Source organism: Lytechinus variegatus, chromosome 3 (assembly GCF_018143015.1).
Source record: "Lytechinus variegatus isolate NC3 chromosome 3, Lvar_3.0, whole genome shotgun sequence".
Classification (NCBI taxonomy): Eukaryota; Metazoa; Echinodermata; class Echinoidea; order Temnopleuroida; family Toxopneustidae; genus Lytechinus; species Lytechinus variegatus.
This window is the reverse complement of record NC_054742.1, coordinates 60,673,562-60,695,285: the sequence shown is the minus strand read 5'-3', so window position 1 is coordinate 60,695,285 and position 21,724 is coordinate 60,673,562. Positions and strand designations below refer to the sequence as shown.

Below are 21,724 nucleotides of genomic sequence, written 5' to 3'. Positions count from 1 at the left end.
TAGAAATGCAAATGCATTTTTGTTGCATGAAAAATAAAATTCAGCATTATTCGGTGGCCTCTTTTCATTATTGTCTAGACATTATTCAACTTTTAAAACTGTAGATTTACTTTAATGTTTAGAAATAGCAACGAGGCCAATACATAGCGGGGGATGATGTTTCAAAAGAGTACATGTTTAGTCATATCTTGCATGTACAGTGCCAGAAAGACGATAAGTCCAATACATAGACATGACTTTAAAGCCCTTCTTGTTCTCAGCGGATGAGTTTTGAGTTGTGTGTTCTGGGAGTGATCTTCCTGTTTCTCAATGTGATCTGAGGTTCATGTTCGTTTGCTCACCCTGGTATCCTTCCGCGTTCGCTGTCTAAAGATTTATTTTTGAGATGGAAGCCATGGATGTAAGGATCTCTCTTCATCAGTGCAAGGTTACATATCATGATGTTAAAAACATACTGATACTGAATGTGTTGAAAAAACCATGGACACACTTTTCTTTTTTTAAAAGAAAAAAGCTCGAAAGAATCTGACAGTGTACATTCGATCGATTTTCTTTACATTGAATCACAATTATGAATCTCATACATCAAAACAAAAAAGATGGTAACTATAGGCCTATAATAAGCTATGGGCGAGCATAGATAGAAATTTATGAAGTGTCTGCCACAAGCCTTTTTTTGCACATTTTGTCCCCCCACAAAAAAAAATAAATGAATGAAAAAAAAAATCGCACTTTACTGAGGACGAAAAAGTATGAATTTCGATTGATTTCTCTTTATGAAAAACTAATTTTGTCATGATATATTCACAGTGGCCACGGAATAGTTTTGAAAGTGTGTGGGGGTGGGAATGGGGTTGACCATAATTATAGAAAATCACAATGAAATAATGTTTTGTTACGTTTTTGTACAAGTTTATTGCAAAAATTAGGTGTGTATGGGGGGGGGGGGGTGAAAGGTGAAGCTCCACCCCCCGGTTCACGGCGCCTGATTTATAGTTAGGATGACGAAAAATAACAAAGAATCGTGGAATAAAAACATCTCATCAAATTCTCATTGGAATAATTTTTCGCTCAACCCAGGTTTGTCTTAAGAATTTTTTTTTTCTTTTCAATTTATACGTTTAGCTTATTGCAATCTTAAGAGGGCAGCAAAATAAAATCAAATAACATACAGTAATCAGTAAAATTCTTATTAAAATGTTGTACACTTTTAATACATGAATTTTTATTAAACATGTACATTGAACAAATCGTATATATACATTAACATATATGACCAGGTCATAGCAATGAATATGATTAGTGAAACCTGCTTTCTTGCCAAGGGTAATAATAACCTATGTATGTTATACAGGGCCCGCTGTATAACTTATACAAGTGGATACCCTGGGTAAATTAAGACTGTTGTTATTGCTATAAGAAGTATATATATATATACAAAACTTTCAAAATAGTTCATAGAAAACAAAATCATACGGTTATGAAGTATTTGCAAACATTATATACAATACAGTCGAAGACCCGCCTGACTGCGATATAAACAATACTATAGCTGCCGAAGTTGACAGCAATATAATCACACATCATCTGGCATTACTAAGGATTACACACGAGTCGAGATATCATTGGAACAGATCAGATGCACAGCTGAGGACACCTGAACTGTTTGAAATGTACTTGTGGATAGTTATTCTAATGCCCGAGCAAATTTAATATTATATATAGTTTAAAGTTATACATAGCGGTATGGATCCGTGTTTTTTATCAGACATACTAATTTCAAACTGTGACCAGTCAAAAAAAAATAGTCATTATTATTTGTCGTTAGTTTTTTTCCTGCTAGCATTTATAAGTATCTAGTCACGTTATATATTTCAGCCAATCATTTAATTGGGATTAATTATGATCATTTCACAAAACAGTCCCTTTCCGTTATCGATGACTCTTATTCTTAACAAATTCATTTCAAATAAACAAACATTTTCTCCTCCTTCGAGACCTCAAATTATGTCATGCCATAAAATGAATTCTTAAAACCGAAAACCGAAAAAAAAACTTTCGTCACTCATAGATAATCCGTGAGTTGAATATTTCGTAGAAATGTTCGCTCGTCAAATTCACATCGAATGTTTAAATATGAGGCTTCCACTCTGCTTATGTTGAAGGTTTGAAGCAGTGCATAAGGCTCAAGTTGAGACTAGACATAACTGCCCCTGTGTAGAATGATAGAGAACATTGAAGGGAATGTGTTAGTACACATTCTTGTGTTTATCCAAATTCTGAAAATAATATGTCATGGCGAAATGGATTTTTTATGCAAGAGACTGTAATATATCGAATATCTAATATATTCTTCCCATTTTCTTGTTTTATTTTTCAATTATTGTCATTTATTTTGTTGCAGAATAACGTATAAACTAAAGGAGGTGTTTATTGGACTTGAAATTGCAAACATAACTATTTCGTGTTAGATGTTAATTTTCAATTAAAACAAAACAATAAGTCCATACAATATACTCTTTTGATGCCCCAACCCGATTTTAAGGATAGGTCCACCCGAACGTAAAAGTTGATTTGAATATAGAGAGAAAGATCCATGATGCTGAAAATCAAATTTCTTCAAAGTCGAATATAAAGTAAGAAACTTTGACATTTCACAATAGTTTATAGTATTAATAGTGTATCACAATATAATTATATTCATATCCTGATCAATATGCAAATGAGGGGACATTGGCGACACCCACTAACTATTTCTATTGTACTATCATTTGAAATATTAAATAATATAATTTTCTCATTATTGTCTTGTGAAAAGAAGTTTTATTCCTCCCTGTACTTGTAGAATTACCATTGTTGAAATATTTTATGGTTCTTATTGGTCCTTATTGTCAAATCCGTAAAATTGAACTAATGAACAGTTAAAACAATAAATAAAAATTGAAGAGTTAGAAACATCTTCGACTCTCTAATTTGTCACTGAGTTGTGCATATAAACGTTTTGCGAAAAATGATGGAAGCCTTAAAATGTCATAACTTTCTTATTTCATATCCAAAATTGATGGAATTTACGATAATGCTTCTCTGATTTTTCTCTTTTGATTCAAGTCAATATTTTTTTCTGGGGTGGACTTGAACTTGATTCCTTGAAGAAGGAATCGAACATTGGCATGATTGTCTCTAATCCAACAGGGTGTCGTGACCATTAGTGGGTTTCTCTTTGGTTGTGACTCTCAGAAATAACGCCCTCTCTCGATTGAATAAGTATAGCTAAAGAAACAGATATTCATTCCCCATATGTGATCCATATTGGTTTTGGTTTTTGTGATCCATATTGGTAAATACGTGTCCACTGAAGAAAGAAAACATAACATCAGTTATGGTAGAATCTGCCCAATAAGCTGACTGATTTCGGCATTATATTTTGTATATTTCCCCTTATTTCCCTTTCTTTTCTTCTTTTAAGGGGGGGGATCACACAAATCTTCTTTAATGTAACAAATTCCTTATATCGCCCAATCATTTTGTATTTAGTTTTGATAATTTAAGCTCACTTTTTCCCGTGGCAACATTTGCAGATGTACACCAGACAGGCTCCGATACAGCAACCCGTGAAGAGGATGAGAACGAGGATGATGACGGCTGAGACGATCTTTTGAATCTTATCACCAATCATAATCTTGTAGTCGTCCGGGACATCGGTAGTACTTTGCATGGCGGTTGTAGTCGGTGCCGCGGTCGTAGGCGTCGTCGGGGGCGCTGGAGTTGTTCTCCCTCCTGGGTGAGTTGAGAGGAAATGGTTAAAAGATGCTATGTCTAATTTTGTTTGGCGGCTAGGTAAACTGGTGTTTGTGAAAATAATTTATATAAATTCTTTGAACAAATCAAATACATGATAACGGTAGGAATTAGCTTGACAAATTGAGTTGGGTCGGTTAAAAGTCGAAGTTAAAAATCTCGATTGAACTTATTGTTACGGAATACGCAAGTGATTCTCCATTATCATTTTTTTATCATTATTATCATTATCATGTTAGATGAGTATTAAACCAATAAATGTCGGTATGCAGAAATAAATTGATGAATGGATCACGAATGAAGGAATAAAATGTAATTCATGGCTCAAGTGATCTAGCAATTTATCACGTCGATCAACCAGGTAAAAACATTGGCCAGTCAATTACACAATCGATTTTACCATCATGTGCCCAGACATAGCAAAATTAAAACAATAAGAGATAAGAGATCAGGCCAACGGTTATCGTTTTACATTAGAAAAAAACAACAACAAAAACCTGTATAAATTTTTATAGAACCTGGCTCACGATGCAAACTGATCAGGGCCCCGTCTTACAAAAACTTACGATTGATCCGATCAATCGCAACTATTGATGGCCAGCGACGTCAACATCTATTATACATGTTTGTTCAAAAATATTTTCTAGCTGTGATGTATATTCATTCATTCATCGTTTTCTTGAGAATCCACTGTGCTTCTCATACAAACAACATTGTACAAATTTCCTGTAGACAAAACCATGTCCTTGGTGGATTTCCGTAGAGTTAAAATTGATTGGATCAATCGTAAGATCTTTGTAAGACGGGGCCCAGGTATTTTTATCTAAAATATTCAAGCAAATGATTGGATTTACCCCCCCCAAAAAAAAAAAAAACAGTCTAGGTTTCAAACAATAGATTTATTACGATACATCATTTATTTTAAGATATTTAATATTATTTGATTTGCTGTTGTTAGAATACCTGACAAGCTTATAACTGTAAATCGTTTTACCTGTCTCGGACTAATAATGTCTACTTACCAATAGGTTCGCAAACACGATTGACTTCCATGAAACCAGGACAACATTTCCTGACAATTGCATACTGAACTCGTGTAGCAGTGCGATAAGCAGTCTCATACTCTAGTCTGGAAGAGATGAAATTAATAAAATAAAAAAAATGAAATTGGATTAAAAAGGAGTTGGTTTCTGTAACTCGTTGGCAAAAGCAAAACAAACGAAAACTAAAAAAAATACCCCCCCCCAAAAAAAAAAAGTTTTGGAAACATAGGCCTATCACGTAAATCTCTTTATCGAAACGTTATAGAGGGCGCTAATCAATTCAATAAAAGTTGAAAATCTTATACATCTCACTGCTCTGGCCGAGTGTAAAACATTTTGTTATTATTCATGAGGCTGTAGATCACTGTTGCATAACAACTTCGATTTAATTCTTTAGATAAAAAATAATTTGGAATGCACTGGATTTTTTTATACAATTCATATAAACAAAAGTATAAATATATTCTATTATATTTCTTGAATAACTAAATTTAAGGACATGATGACCCGTCGTTAGTGGTCTTAAAATATTTTATTTGATTTACTCCTATTCCATTTTAATTACCAATAAAACTGAATATATCTAAACGAATCTGTGAACTTTTTCCCTCTTTGTCGTGAAACCGCAAGGATGATTAAAAGTCAACGATGATTCATTTGCTTGGTGTTTATGACAGTAGCAGTGACATTTTACCTTCCAAAACTCAAACTGGCATGCACCGTGTCACATCCATATAACAGGGGCGGTACCAGTATATTCTGATTCACCTTTCTCGATGAAATAATAAGGGTAACGTGCCACCGTCACACCGGCGAAACTAACTCCAGACTGATCAAATACCTTTATTTCGTATGACATAAAGTCAATCGGTTTGGAGTCAGTTTTGCTGGTGTAATTAGACTATGAAATACAGTATAGAACAAAGAATTAAAACTAAATTTTTGGTATTCCCCCAGGAAAAAAATGACAACGTTTATCTAATTTTTAAAAGACTTAATTGAAAAAAAGACCTATAAAGTTAAATGACAATATGAGAATCATGGAACAAAAATATGAATCTAAATTTCATTATTTCACGTGATGTTATTAAAAACACAACACAACAATGAATTTATGTTGACTCTTGATATCTTGAAATTCTTTGTGAGTTCAAATGATACCATGCGATTGAATATTTGAAAATAATTGATCATTGCAAAAAAAATCAATGTGCCACAAAAGAGTGAAAAGGGTAACATCTATAAAATTAGATAAAAATTTAAGATAATGAAAAATAAGCATGATCACTGTATAGCTTAATAAAGATTGCATTAATTTGAAGAGTAAATTGACTTGTGAATCAAATAAATTTAGAAATACAGTATATGTTGAAAATCTACTTACTTGTAAACTTTACACTTGGCTAGATGGAGCCAACCACATCTGACAATTTTCGGCACTTTTCTTGATTTCTGAAAGGACTGGGCAAATGTTACAGTAACACTGCAAAAAAAAAGTCAAATAAAAGAAAGTGCACTGGTTATGGAGGAAAAGTGATAAAGAATACTTTGAATATCATAATTAAAGTGAAAAACACGTTTTTAAATTGCATTTTATACACGGATTGGGGGGAAGATACCTGAAAAGCATTTCTGTGGTGTCATCTTTGTGCATCATGCCTGTCTCCTGTCTTTTTTGTCTGTTTTCTTGTTCTGCAACATATGGGAGGGAAAGGGTCATCTCGTCGTACCCCCCCCCCTTCCCGGCAGTAGAGGAACCAAAAGTCGTATAAAATCGCCGCTCAGTGTATTCATGGTAAAGGCAAATTCATAAATCATAATTTTGGTCTGTCTTCGTTGTTTCTTTAATAGTTGTAAAAACATGTAGAAAGCTGAATTTCAGCCACCTTAGATAATACATTTCCTTGGCAAACTCTGCTCGTGAATTTGTGCAAAGTATGCGATTGGCAATTATGACCGAAAATCGCTCCGTACAAGCTCTATGTGTGTTATTTTGTTCTTTGTAAACAAACTGAATGGAAATAAATTCACTGATGTATTCTTTGTCCAGTTGTAGGGTAGGACTGGACTGCGACTTACCTCACGACTTTTGAACACCTCCCCGGTTCTAAGGTCGTCATCGTATCGTTTTCTTCGGTTCCGTTGATGATGTCACGACGATGACGATAACCAACTTCGTGTTGACCATACTCAGTTTGGTGACCATGCGACCCTGAGCTATGGTGTTTGTGACCATCATCATGCTGGTGGTGATCGTGGCTGTGGTCACGGCCGTGATCATGGTGGTCATGGCGATGGTCGTGGTGGTCGTGATGATGGTCGTGGGGATGGCCGCGATGATGTCGTGAACGTCCTCCTGGTCCTCCTCCCCTTCCTCCGTGTTTGTCGTGTTTTCCTTTCTTCTTCGAAGCATCGACGCGAGCGACGAGGAGAACGAGCGCGAGGACGACGACAAGAATTGTTAAAGACTTCATCGTAGTTATTCAAGGTCGACTAAGGACATGAAACAGCTATGTTCAAACCTTAAAGGGATGGTCCGGGCTGAAAAAAAGATTTATGTCTAAATAAATAAAATTCACAGAGCAAAATGCTGCAAATTTCATCAAAATCTGATAATAACGAAGTTATTGAATTTTAATATTTTGTGAAAATAGTTATGCACATTGTCATGAATATTCATTAGGTGGGCTGATGATTTCACATCCCCACTTTCCTTTTGCTTATGAAATTAGATGAAATAATAAATGTTTCGTTTTTTTTATACATGTGTAAATGAAGTGTCTCGATTATACCAAAATAAGTTGCGGCAAAAAATAACTAATGCACTTAATCAGTTAATCCAATTTTGTTTGGTTCTTGGTAGAAAAATTTTGAATAAACTTTATTTCATGTAATAAAATGCAAAAGAACAAGTGGGGATATGACTTCACAACCCACCTAATGAATATTCACAAAGACATGCCTAGAACTGCATGCTTCACCGATAACTTCAAAAATATATCCAGCCTGGACCATCCCTCTATCAACAACTTGGAAAATGGTGAGGGAATCTGTAAACCTATAATAAATTTAACGCATATCATTCAGGCGTGTATATCAAGGCAATTTCATGCCATTGAATAAACGGATATTGTTTAATACAGGCATTACAAAAATATCACTTGAATATTAAACACATCTCAGTTTCCACTTATTACTGATATTTGAACTAAATAATCATAAATCAATAAATATTTCTTTAAGATTATTGATGTTGCCTCTATCGACAAACAAAGCTGTAATATTTAAAATCTGCGTTTAACTTCATAACAGTCGGTTGCAGTTCCATTAAACAACCTATTTTCAGAGTTATATATTGCAAATCGATCACATATCGGTGTTATGATATCCCATTTATATACATGTAAATAGTATACACTGACCTGTACTATGGAAATTAATGAATGATTAAGTTGGTAGACACCACCGAGTTGCCGAGGACAGTGTCACCAGGGCGAAGGGTGCTACGGACTCGTAATGCTTCTGTTTAATCTTCTCGAAGTCAGGGCTCCAAGTGTACCAACCCTCGGTCTTCAGTCTGATGCTGTACCAATTCTCTAACTGTACCACTAACCTCACGATTGCACTCTATTTTATCCTTTTTCTGGCTGGCATTGGCTTCTATCAAATCAAGTGAAAGTGGTCTGCCAAAACCGGAAGATAAATCGCTACCAAATGCCAAAATCGGAACTGCCACCCACTCGAACTGTTTTGACGCTGAAGCCAGCTATAACAGTCTTTATCATAACTATTTTAGTATTTATCATAACAATAAATTGAAGACTCATTATTGTTTTGGTAGGGTGGGATTACGCTTATCACCGTGACTACCAGATGTTATTGTCTGGATTTTTAGTAAAATTTGATATATTTTGTATTTTTGTTTTCATAATATATTCATCTCAGTAGCTCGGCGATGCAAGTCATCTTTCATATACACGGAATGCTGTTTACCATAATAATAACCGTGATGATGGCAAACTTGTAAATGCGTTCATTCGATATTACTACTTTTTTGTCATTTAGTATTTCCAGAAAATGTCAGGAACGTTTATCGGTATCAATGTTTTCTTGATTTATTAAGGTCTTGTATGATAATTCTAAATTACATGTAGATCTGCAGCATGTACATACACTTCATTTTAGTGTGAATGAAAAAAAGCATAAAGAATTGATGGGGGATATTTTGGGGCTCTCCACCCTCCCCAAAGTTACAAGACCAAGAAGAAGAAAAACAAGAAGGATAAAATGAAAGAAAAGGGAAGGAAAACGGTGAAATGGATTGTGTAAAGATTATGTCAGGATCTATAACAAACTTCGATTTTCATTTTGAAATTGTCTAAATTTTTGTCCGCTCGTAACTTAAATTAATTCCTCCACATGTATGTTGTTCCCCCTCAAAAGTTTATCTCATCACGCCACTGATAAATATCATAATTTATCTCAGTTTTCGAGTTTTTCAGTTTTCTGAACATTCCAGTTTATGATCACTGTTCCATAAAATGCGCCTAAGTTGATGGAAGTGGGCACAAAATAAATGTTCTCATCAACCTGAAATGGGACATTTTAAAGCTCATTTCTAATCGTGAAGTGGATGCATATCTAATCAAACTAATAGTAAATGCGCGAAGCGCGAGCTTGCATTTTTGATATACAGAACAATTCAGGCATATTTTTTTGTTGTTGTCAGCTGTTAACATGATACATATTCAAGCGTGAAGACATGGAAGAGCAAGGTGAAACTCTTTGGTATATTATTTTGAAAAAAAGTTCCCTTGAAAAAAAAGTTATTGAAGTTAAGCAATTGTTAAATACGAAACGTCATTTTAACTTTGTTACAATAATGTTTCATGAATCATGAAATGGAATGGAATTTATATATGCCAGCTTGAAAACGTGAATGTGATACGTACATAAATTATCACACAAACATACCCGCAATGCCCCCCCCCCCGCAACATAGGCCTTATGCCAGCGCAAAACACGAACTGCACTTTAGTAGAAACTGATCTAATAAACAGGGGACATTTTAAAGACTGTTTGAAGGACTTCATTATCAGGATACAAATCTCGACAAACAAATAATGCAAGCACAAAGCATGATTTCTTTTCATTCAGCCCTAAAATGAGGCACTTTATACATTTTGTTAATAATGATTACGATGCGTACGTCCCTAAAGAAAATAATGAAGCGCGAAGCGCGCGCTGAAATGTTTTGTTTGTATGTTGACTTGAAAACGGGTCAAGTTAAGCGCCATGTAATCCTCATGAATATGTATGTATTTCTTTATCTTGTTTAACAGGAAATTCAAGCGCGAAGCGTAGGCAGATGTGTTACTGTGCGAGAGTGACGTTTGAGTTTTTTTAAGTTTGCCGATTCTTCCCCTATCCTGATTTCTTATTCTTTCTCCCTCCTACTTCATTGTATTTCGTTCTTTTGTTCTTTCCTCTTTTCATATTTTTTTTCTAAAACTTCTTTGCGCCTCAAATGAAGGGGGGGGGAGTCAATTTGCCCCTTCACAGGATCTACCTTTGATCTTCCTATTACTGTGCAATTTCTTCAAGTTCATAGGCTCCAAGATCACGCACTATTCATGCACTTTTTACGTTACTGACGTAGCAGTATTTCTTCAGAGGAAGAAACAATAATCTGGAGTTTCAAGTTGACCTGGATTAATAATTTATTGTTGACCAGATGTGCATTGTGTACTTAATGTTTTCGAAGGATACCAGAGGATATATTACAGGGATCAAGTTCGTATGCTTAAAACTCGAACGGACATCCTTAGCGTCGAAGGGTAATGCTTCCTAAAACTTAACCCTAAACAGACATTATTGGCTGCTAATCAAACGGTTCTGTATTTTCATTATGATCTGCAAGAAACTTATGATTAGATATATAATTTAGGAATGTGATGTACTAGCAATAGGAGAGTATGAAAGGAAAGTAACTGGTTCGAATGCAAGTCGAGTCGCCTGTACAACATTGAAAAGCGAGCGCCATCTCTCATCGACAAATAGTGTCATATTTATTATGTGTTTCTTTCTATGCCAACAGAGTTATAACTCAACAGTATCCTTCTCTCCATTAGCATGATTACATGTAGTCTTGATTTTTGTCTTCTGTCTTGTTCATGCCACTGTAAAAAAAAAATTGGGTATTAAAATTGACACCGGTAGGTGTCACTATACACTACCACACCCTGAGGTGTTAAAATTACACCAAAAAGAAAAAAATACACCAAATACTGTAAACTATACATATATATGTAATAATACCTGTCGGTATTGAACTAACACCGGGGTAAAATGAATGATGTGGTCCTCTTTGTACACCAATCGACACCACAGCTTTTGACAGTGGCGTAACCACGGAGGGCACGTGCCCCCCAAGTCAATTCGCTGCCCCCCAAAAAAAAACCGGGGGGGGGGGGGGAGAGAAAGAGAGAAAGAGAAACATAGTGGAGAAAGAAGAAATTATCGTGTGTTATCATATTTGTTATATTTCTAAGAATTTTTTTCATAACTTTATGAAGCAAAGGCTCTATGTGTTCATCATTCCTGGTTCTCGCATTTTCTAATAAAAATTCTGTTGTAAAAACACAACCAATTTTCCATTCAATATACACCAAATATATTTCCTCGCACTATTATTATTTTATGTAGTAATGTATGCTTCTTTTTATGACTATCTTAAGTGATTGTCCCCTTTTAAGGTATTACGTCCACATTATTGGATTGGTGAGATATATCTACTCTATAAATTCCTGGTATGACTTTCAATTTTTCAGCTCACGCTTCGCGCTTAATAGCGAGATACGTCTCATGTTCATAATTAAAGTACTACAAAAAAGTGTTTTGGTGAAATAATAACAAAGTCAGCAAGTGCTTGCATTGTATGACTATGGTGAGATGTGTACGTTCTTCATGAATTCATGAAAAATAGTCCTTAAAATGTCCCTGTTCGGGAATAACTTTATATACACAAATTTCAGATCTCGCTTCGCGCTCGCATTTTATGTTTAGTGAGACGGGTATGTATCATGATTTAAAAACAAATCTTATAATGTTAATTTTTTAGGTCTTAATATAAGAAAAAAATCACCTCGCGCTCCATGCTCGCATTATTTGATCAGTGAGATACGTATCCATCGAATGGCTGAGTCCTTAACATTTCTCCATCATGTCAGTATTCCTGACAAATGTGACTGAATCGTTTGCTGCCCCTCTCCTCCATGAAGTGTGTGCTGTCAGGATCCGTGCTCTCCGTTTTAACATTATACAACTCAAAAATAAATTGCTCAATCTATTTCTCAATTGATCGAAACAAAATAATTGAAGTCATGCGTCACCAAATACAAATACTACTTCTCGACATTGTTTTGATGATTTGAAACTGGAGACAAGGAAATTCACAAATTAATCAAGGATTTTAGTCAAAACTGGACATATCGAAAAACGGCTTATCATTCGGTTTGAAAGACTGAACTTGACAATGATCAGTTAATCGGAAATGAATAATAGGCCTAGTATTCAAACAAATAAATTGCTGAATGAATGAAATTATAAAACTCAAATCAATAAATTAATCAATGTCATTAGTAAAATCATTGTTAAAAAATCGACCTAAAAGTAAGTGAACAAATTGCCCGAACAAGTTCATTCATCGTAATGATTTACTGAAATAATTGATGATCGATCACTCTATTATAATAATGGATTGACAATCGCATATCGCCTCAATCAATCTATACTTCAGTATGTAAATGTATTCATTATACATAATACTTTGTTTAGCTTAGTGATGATTATTATCTCTCGTCGATAAATTAATATTTTGTTATTTTTGCTCTTTAATCCGTTCTCTTCGTCGTGAGTATGTCTGTCTCTTTTCCTTCCAATAAATCTCAAATTCTTCTTTCAAATGTACAATTTTTTTCTTTACATTCATTAATAGATTAATCAATAATCAGTCAATCAATTTATCTATCTTTCTATATAAATATGCATATATTTACATATCTTTCTATCAACCAACTAACTAATCTATCTATCTATCTATCTATCTATCTATCTATCTATCTGTCTGTCTGTCTGTCTGTCTGTCTGTCTGTCTGTCTGTCTGTCTGTCTGTCTGTCTGTCGGTCTGTCTGTCTGTCTGTCGGTCTGTCTGTCTGTCTATTTATCTATCTATCTATCTATCTATCTATCTATCTATCTATCTATCTATCTGTCTATCTATCTATCTATCTGTCTGTCTGTCTGTCTGTCTGTCTGTCTGTCTGTCTGTCTGTCTGTCTGTCGGTCTGTCTGTCTGTCTGTCTATTTATCTAAAATATATAAATCAATCACTATACAGTGCGTATAAAAAAAGTTTACACTTAGAAAAACTTCTGTAAAATTATACATTTGTAATATCCTGAAGATTTTTCCACATTTTAACATTGGTACAGATCCATTTAAGCAAATGACGGTATAACTGTCGAAAATATTTTCGCTTGAGTGAGCACCACTTACTTTTGTAAAGTTAGTGAAAATGATTTGCACAGAACTTTGAAATAGTTATGCGAATAAAAGTAGACCTTCATCATGAAGAACATGTGGAATTTAGCTAGTAAAATTGATTTGAAGATATCTTTTACCTTTTTTACTTGTTTCCTTGCCCAAAACACTTCAAAGAGTGCATTGCACCCCACCCCACTCCCCCACACACATAGGCCATCGTGACGATATTTGCTTTACACTGAGATGTTATTTACATGAAATGGCTAAGGCTTGATTTTCATTTTGTTAATCATTGTCAAGCTTTGGAAAAGTGTGGAGAAACAAGTATTAAATGACAAATGAAACATAGACCCTCTTTAAATGATAAAAACTTAATGAAAAAATGCTGGAGATGTCTGATATAAACTTTTGTTCAGATTCAGTTATGTCCTCAGATCCAGCTGGCACAAAAAGGGTAAAGGTTGTACTTACTAAGTGTTGAAATTTCAATTTGGGTGGCAAAATTGTAACAAAATGTTTGAATGTGTCCCTTCAATTGACTAAAAGTGCAAGGGAAATGTATGAGAAATGTTTCGCAGGGTAAGTTTGATTTCACCCTTTCTTCTTGACACAGCTTGAAAACGAGCATTTCTGCGCAAACAGATCTCTGCGAGCTTTACAAAAATGGACAGTGCTCGCTCAGGTGTAACTTTCTGTCAAAACTTTTACTTTCATTGGATAGGTGAGACCCAAACCCAAGATTATATGTGAAAACAATACCCTCATGTTGTATATTTGTTAATTCCCAGGTCTTTTTCAAAGTGTAAACTTTTTTTTTGATACGCACTGTATAATTCATGCCATTAATCAATCAACTATATATAAAAAAACAATAGCATTAAATTGAATTAGATCAAATCAAATCAAATGACAAAAAATCAATCAAAATAAACATGAATCAAACAATCCATCGATCTATCACTATATCTCTCTGTCTCTCGCTCTATTTATTTATCAATGAAGCAATCAATCACACAATAAATGAACTAATCATTCAGTCAATAATCACACAATCAATCAACTAATCAATCAGTCAATTATCAATCAATCAATCAATCAATCATTCTTTTATTTAGCCAATGAATCAAACAATATCAATCAATCAGTCAAGGAATATAGTTCAATCAATATATTTTTTATCGATCAATCAATCTCTCACGCACCTTGTAGGCCATCCTATAACTCTCAATTTGGTCATCAATTAAGATGTGGCTTAGAAGTGATTAAAATATGTAAATTTACCAATTGTTATCATTTTTCTAACATTTATTCAGACTCAGAGAGAATATTATTGGATATGATAATGTACAAAATACGATTAAACATTCGTTATAATCACATGGTGAAGTAAAGTGTACAGTATAATAGATGCACGAAATGTTGAATAATGGTCAGTTTTGTGCATTTCTTTAAATCTAAAGTTTCTTAATCTGTGGTTTGCCATTCAATTCTTAGTGATAGTAGAATCATTCAGCCTCCATTGTTCTAAAGTCTTGTGTCTCATGAAATTAGTAATGTCCATGTTTGGCAGTTTTAGGCTCTGATTCGTATATCTCCACGTAGCCAGCTTGTGCATCGCAGCTCTTTGCTTTGACGCCGTTTCCCGGAACCGGAAGTGCTACTTTTGGTCGGGCATCCATCATATCGGCGTTAGCGTACTCCTCATCGTACGGTGGTGCAGTGGGTTGGTAGTGGGAGTGGTTGGGGGTGTGACCATGGGTTTGGTCATGAGTGTGTCCATGTTTATGACCATAGCCGTGACCATGGGCGTGGTCATTGGAATGATCATGACCATGTGGATGGTAGGCTACTCCTGCACCCTTCGCTGATGGGGTTTGTTTATCATTTTTATTGAAGCTCTGATAGCGAGGCGGTGGGTCATCTTCAGGCGTCTTGCCGCATGTTTTTCCTGAAAGGTCAATAGAACATATCAAGCATAAGATATAAGGCTATCAACTGATATCAAACATATAGGAGATCTTTCACTAGATTGGGGGATGAATGAAGTTTAATCTATCTTCCTCTCTGTAATTGATCAAAATGTCAATGATTGCGATGAAACCTTCTGAGTCTTTGATTAATGGAAATTAGTGTTGAGATCAAAAGTTGGTTTGGGTCTAGACCACTCCCATGAGGCAAGGTTTAGTCATATTATGATTGTCACAGCATCAAAGTCATTTCTTGGGCATTTTTCAATCAGATTTGGAGGATTATTTCAGAAGACGACAAATGAAAGCTTGATATCAATAATCATTAATGAACCGTTCAAATCATGAACTTACCGTTCAAATCTTTAGTTGTTTCTTTCCTCGTTTTCCTGTGGAATCTTCGTGTTGATATTCTGTAAAGAGTAATTGCAGAATAGTTGCACTCAATTTACATGTATTCTGTTCCATCCATCTTTAATGATGCAGTCTCCATTTAAAGTAAATATTTACAAATGTATGCTTGAAATTATATCCTGTTTATACTCCAATATGTGATATTCAAGAATGTGATTTTTTGGTACATAAATTATTCGACTAGTCGACAATCCATACCAACCATCCCTCTCTTTTTCCCAATCGAAGCAGCATTCCGTGACACGTTGTCATAATCCTAGTGATCACATGCTTGGACCAAAATGAATCTGTTTTATACTGGCAGTTTAAAGGGCAGAATGTTTAGTTACTTAATAGCTTGAAATATGAAGAATCTGTTAATAAGCATCGATTAAAATTATAAGTCTTATGGTTATGTGATGAGCAGAGTTTCATGAAATGTGGCCCTGTTTATTTGATACTAATGAAACATACCTTCTCATAACCTCCTTTCGTCCCCCACACAGGTGGACGACCACGGCTCCGATGACGATACCAATGATGAGGATAGCGACGAGGACGATGACGAAGAAGACGAACTTCTGCAGGGAATTATCGATCATCATCATCTCGTCATCGGGAATGCTATCGTCACGAGGAGTGGTTGAGGCCGGTGGTGCGGTGATGATGGTGGTCGGCGGGGGTAAGGTTCGCCCTCCTATATTAAAAAAAGTACAAGTAATATTTAGCGCCTTAATATTATGTTTTCATTAGATTTTTTTAGACAATGCAATATTTATGTATAATGTAATACCTATGAATTGGGAAATAATGTACATTTGGCATAATTATTCGGTAATTAGTCATATTCTTCTAGGTGTCAGTAATGACTGAAATGCATCAGAAAGCGAAAAAGCAGCAATGTTGTTTACTTATAGAGCCAAAGAATGGGGAAGGATCTTTACACTGTAATGATATTACACGTGTATTCGAAATGGCAGATATACAATACATTATTCTGTTAAAAATATTGACATCCGAAATATTCTGAGTGACTTTCCAACCTCGTGTTTCCTCTTTTATTAAGGGATCGAGGATAAATGGTGGCTAGATTCCAGATATAAACCATGATACAGCTTAATTTTATGTTATCATTAAGAGTGTAAGAGTATCTATATTTTAACAAAGTATATGATAAGCAATGAAAAAAAATACCTTGGGGTTCACAAACTCCGTTGACCTCCATGAATCCAACACAACACTTGCGCACATTGACGTAAACGAGTTTGGTTACTTGCCTGTACGCCACGTGAGGATTCCACCTAAACATGTCGGTAGCAATAGAAGAAATAATGATAGATAATGAAATTATCATATTTATTGAACTTCTTTCCATTTTTTGGCAGGCAAAGGGAAGGGAAGAGTAGTCGAGGAGGGGGTGGGGGGGTGCTACCTAAAAACCGGCGTGTTAAGAGTGACACCAGTTCGGTTCCCCAGAGGCCCACATCCAAAGTTGTTAAAATTAGATCCCAGAGTTTGAACATTACACAAAAGAGTGTTAAATGACAACCTTAGTGTTGTTATAATGTGTTTTGAACTAACACTTAATTTAACACCGGATGAAAATGAAAGGTTAGCACTACAGGTTTTTTGCTGTGTAGCTAGGCCATAATGCATGGACCATTGGTTGGATGAATTTATGTTCAGTTGAGAATGACATATTCACCTGTATTTTCTGCAGTGTGCCAAATGAAGCCAACCGCACCTTGTCCTCGTTGCGACTCTTCTTCGAGTTTGGTATGATTGCGTCGCTGTGACTGTAGCGCTGTATGTAAAAATTCGGTGAAATTAATATTTTTTTTCAAACGTGGCTTGAAGGAAAAAAAATCAACAGCAACATTATTTTCCCTTATAAATACCCGATAGTGCAGTGTTTAAGGAACAACCGTTATGTGAGTTGGCATTACACCTCTGCAGATGTTTAATCTTTGCGTATTTAAGCATGATGACAGTGGTGCTGATGAACGCATTTTTTTTTCATAAACTCAGCAGCTAATGTGGCGAAAAGTGAACCAGAGCCCATCGTCAGCTTCAAGATTCAGAATTAACTCTTTACGTTTACCAGAATGTTTCTTACTACTAATCGTTCAGTACCTATAATGGTGAGATATACTGGATGTATTAAAGCATGATTTTTTGGAGACATGTTCCTACCTCACAATTTTGGTGCATCTTCCTGGCTCCAGAGAAGCCACTTCGTTGGCCTCGGTTGGTTGATCGCGATCGTGGCCATGGTCGTGCCCCCGAGGACCATGGTCATGCCCTGATCTGTGGTCGTGACCACGAGGACCGTGATCATGTCTTGGTCCGTGGTCATGTCCACCAGGTCCATGTTTTCCTCCTGGGGCAGCAGCGACCATGGATGCGACGACCAAGGCCATCGTTGCCAAGACTATGCCAATGTTGTGATTCATCTTTATTCAGTCTTGTTGACAAATGATATCTGTAATGTAAAATGCATAAATTTGAGTTGAATAATTAACACTGTCAACAGCTTGGACTGCAGTATCAAGGGAAGATAAGCCACGATGGTTACATTAAGGAAATTTTATTTCTCCCTATTTCCAAGATTTCTTTATTTTTTAAGTAAGTAACCAGGGGATCGACTGTTTGTTTTTTTACCGACAATCCCGGCAATGATGATGTCAGAGTGTGTGTGTGTGTGTGTGATGTCATTGGTTTGTACAAATAGTGCATTTAAAAACTCAGATTAGTAAAATAATTTATCCATACTACAAATGTTAACGTCTTAGTTCTATATCAAGAACGTAATTAAACTGATACACCACTATCCCTTCACTTAGTCCTTGCAATCGAAATCAATTATTTCTCAACACCATTTTTTTACGTTACAAAACTTACAGTAAGTAAGCATCGATAAGATTTAAAAACGCTCAGCGATCATCAGGCCAAACCAGATTCCTCGAAAAAAAATATAGTAACGTACCTTCTTTGAGATTCTTTGTTTTGTTTTGCGTCGCCTTCCCAACTTCGTCACCCTCCAAAGATGCCGCTGGATCAAATCTCTGATGCTTTCCTTTGAGCGTTGTTACTTGGCAGATGGCCCTATTTATCCTATTCTTCAGGACCAACGAGCAGACACCACCAGCTCGCTCCGTCTGGGATAACAGGACCATCGGATGTGATGGCCCAGAAAATTCAGAAGAGGAAACGTCCTCCCACTCATCGTGCGTATACAATATCCAAATATAATTTGAACAGTCATCCTTTAACAATTTTCGCCGATTAATAATTTCACTTTTTTGAAATTGCTCATAACATTTGATATTGTTTACCCACCCGACACCCGTGGTGACTGATCAAAATAAAACCAAGTTTGATATTTTTGAAGTTATTAAAATCATTGTAAGTCAATGAGCAGATGAGTTTTAACTCCTTCGTTAAAATCACCCCTGCGATTTACCTTTCATAATACAATTAAAATTGTATTCACATTCACGGGGGGGGGGTATATTAAAGTTGAACTTGTATCCAAAATCACGAGGGGGGGGGGCAAATGACAAGGGAGAGGAAGTAAGGGTTGTAAACAAATATTTAAATCAAATCCAAATTCTATATCAAATGCAACGTTCATGACGTAACAAGTTTGTTAAACTTGTCACTTTCTCTCTCTCTACACACAAAATGAAGAAACTTCACATTTGTTTCTGCGTTCTGTTTTACTGAACTGCACCCCTTAACTCGTTCACAGCATATTATGTCACATTTTGCCTTATTTCCTTATCTTTTCTTCTTCTTTTCTTTGCTCTTCGGTCTTGGAAATTTTGCGGGGTGAAATGCCCCGAAGCCCCCATCTTTACCCCAGTATCATTAGGTTTGATGTTAGTGGTGTCACACCTATACTACACACACTCTAAAAAAAGGTTGAGCAAAAATTCACCCAATGTTGGGTAGAAAGGGAACAAGCATGTTTGCTGTGTAATTTTGTTCCCCATATTGGGCAAACCGCAAGTTTAAAGGGTAATTTTCAACGCAACATTGCGCAAAATTTACAAAGTATTTGATATCATTTTACCCACCAACTAACTATACATGTTCTCACAGAGTAAAAACGTTTAAAATTGTATCCAACACTGTTTACTATCTGAACCTTAAAATATTTGTTTAACACGTAATTAAATAAACAGAAATAAACTTTGTTGTTTAAGATTTTTAACACTGTTTAAACAACAGTTGTATGGTTAATAGTAAACAGCGTTGTATAAATCATTCATACAACTTTTTTACTGTGATTTTTTTTTTTTTTACATTTGTTAAATCACCGTTTTAAAGCACATCCCTAAACATTTCGTCTATTTAATTTTTCGATGAAAGATCAATGTTGCCACAACACCAGCACCAGTATTCAACATAAATTGCCCCATTGAATCTTTTGAATGTAGTGTTTTGCGTGTCTTGGTACCGACCATCTTCATAACAATCCCAAAATTGTTGTGGGTTCCCTGAACCAGTGTCACACTGACAGGAGCGGTGCCATGCAGGCTGTCTTGTGACGTCTAAATTTTCTGAGGTGAATAACCATGATAACAGGGATATTTAGAGTTTATCGACTCAATTTTATACTTAAAATTTTCCACCTACTTTCTTCTCCCACCACTTGGAAAATGATGAGGGTGGTCAAGGGGCTTAGAAAGATTTGTTAAGAGGAGGTGCTGGTAAAACACAAATGAATGTGACTCTGATCTTATGTGTTAATTCGCTAAAACGAAGCCTGTAATGTGGAGCCACCCCTGCATACTAGGTTGATGTATGTGATTTTACCACCAGGCTTTCAAATTGAACAGTTGCAGACAAAAAACAATCCAAAGAGAAAGCGCCATGCGTAATCATAAACTCTAAACACGGAGGGAGTGAACGTATAGGTATGAAGTTATGAACTTCATTGCGATGGGGAAAATTTGTAGAAAAATTGAGCGGCACTTCGAGCATGTGAAGAACACATAGGAAAGAAGTTTTTAGTTCCGCTCTTGACACATAAAATAACAGGGATTGGCATTGACGGGGTTCCTAAGAAAACAACGGCTTAAAAAATTCACTAATCATACAAACATCGTTTGTGATTTCTGTTTCTGCGTTGTTAGGACGACGCATCAAACTTTGAACCATCCAATGTACCTCATTGTTTATGCAGTATTAATACAGTTATCCGACAGCCGTGAAATCCTTCCTTTTGGGATCAAAATTTCATCAAGGGATAATGATACCGGTAAAAAAAGATACGTATAAAATTGTGCGATGTTTGCTTTTAGACTGACTTGACTTTAAGACACCCAACACTTTTACTTCCCTTACAAATGTGTACCTCCCCCCTTGTGTGCATGCTCCGTATAATATCTGTTCCCCAAAGATCCGACGGTTCATTTTTGTTTTGATTCTTCCGTGTAACCGGAAAAATGATGTCGGTTTATGGAAGCATATACTACATTTGACAGCATGATCTTTGTTAGTGTTGGAATAAGTGGAACATCTCTCAAAACAATCTTTTATCTTCTAATCTAAAAAAATGTCGACATGACTCTTCGAAATGAAATATTTTGATAGTCCTACTTTACGGTGTGGGTATGTTGAGATTGTTGGATACTCAAGAGATCATTGGCAATCCCACATTATCGTTTTTTAATTCACTCACATGACTAAAGAGGCTAAAATGCTGTGGTTCAACATTCAGTTTCACTATTGAAAACATTAAAGCGGTCTTTTATTTCACTGCCCTATAAATAGATGTGTTATTTTTTTAATTGGTCGCTATACTCGCTCGCGCACGTAAGCATACATTCGACAATTTCACGTAGTCCATTTCGTGAACACACTGTATATAAAACAAAATGTGTGACATATGTGTTCTTTCCTGCAGAGGAATCCCCCCTCTCTCTCTCTTTCGATCGTCTATTACCCTTTTTACACAGGCTAAAATTTCCT

At 35.6% G+C, this 21,724-nt stretch overlaps 2 protein-coding genes across 2 annotated transcripts; both read right to left on the bottom strand.

Annotated features, from left to right (window-relative positions):
• Positions 1-1,186: 1,186 nt before the first annotated feature.
• On the bottom strand, positions 1,187-8,491 carry LOC121412253. The gene is made up of 6 exons (XM_041605155.1): positions 8,264-8,491; positions 6,921-7,334; positions 6,226-6,324; positions 4,821-4,927; positions 3,555-3,777; positions 1,187-2,213 (listed from the first exon to the last, which is right to left on the bottom strand). The coding sequence occupies exons 2-6, from the start codon at positions 7,313-7,315 to the stop codon at positions 2,198-2,200; spliced, it is 840 nt and encodes a 279-aa protein (XP_041461089.1). The 5' UTR covers positions 7,316-7,334; positions 8,264-8,491; the 3' UTR covers positions 1,187-2,197.
• Positions 8,492-14,560: 6,069 nt separating this feature from the next.
• Positions 14,561-18,926, bottom strand: LOC121412252. Its single transcript, XM_041605153.1, has 7 exons — positions 18,732-18,926; positions 17,939-18,227; positions 17,451-17,549; positions 16,940-17,046; positions 16,220-16,442; positions 15,707-15,765; positions 14,561-15,333 (listed from the first exon to the last, which is right to left on the bottom strand). The coding sequence occupies exons 2-7, from the start codon at positions 18,196-18,198 to the stop codon at positions 14,933-14,935; spliced, it is 1,149 nt and encodes a 382-aa protein (XP_041461087.1). The 5' UTR covers positions 18,199-18,227; positions 18,732-18,926; the 3' UTR covers positions 14,561-14,932.
• Positions 18,927-21,724: the final 2,798 nt, after the last annotated feature.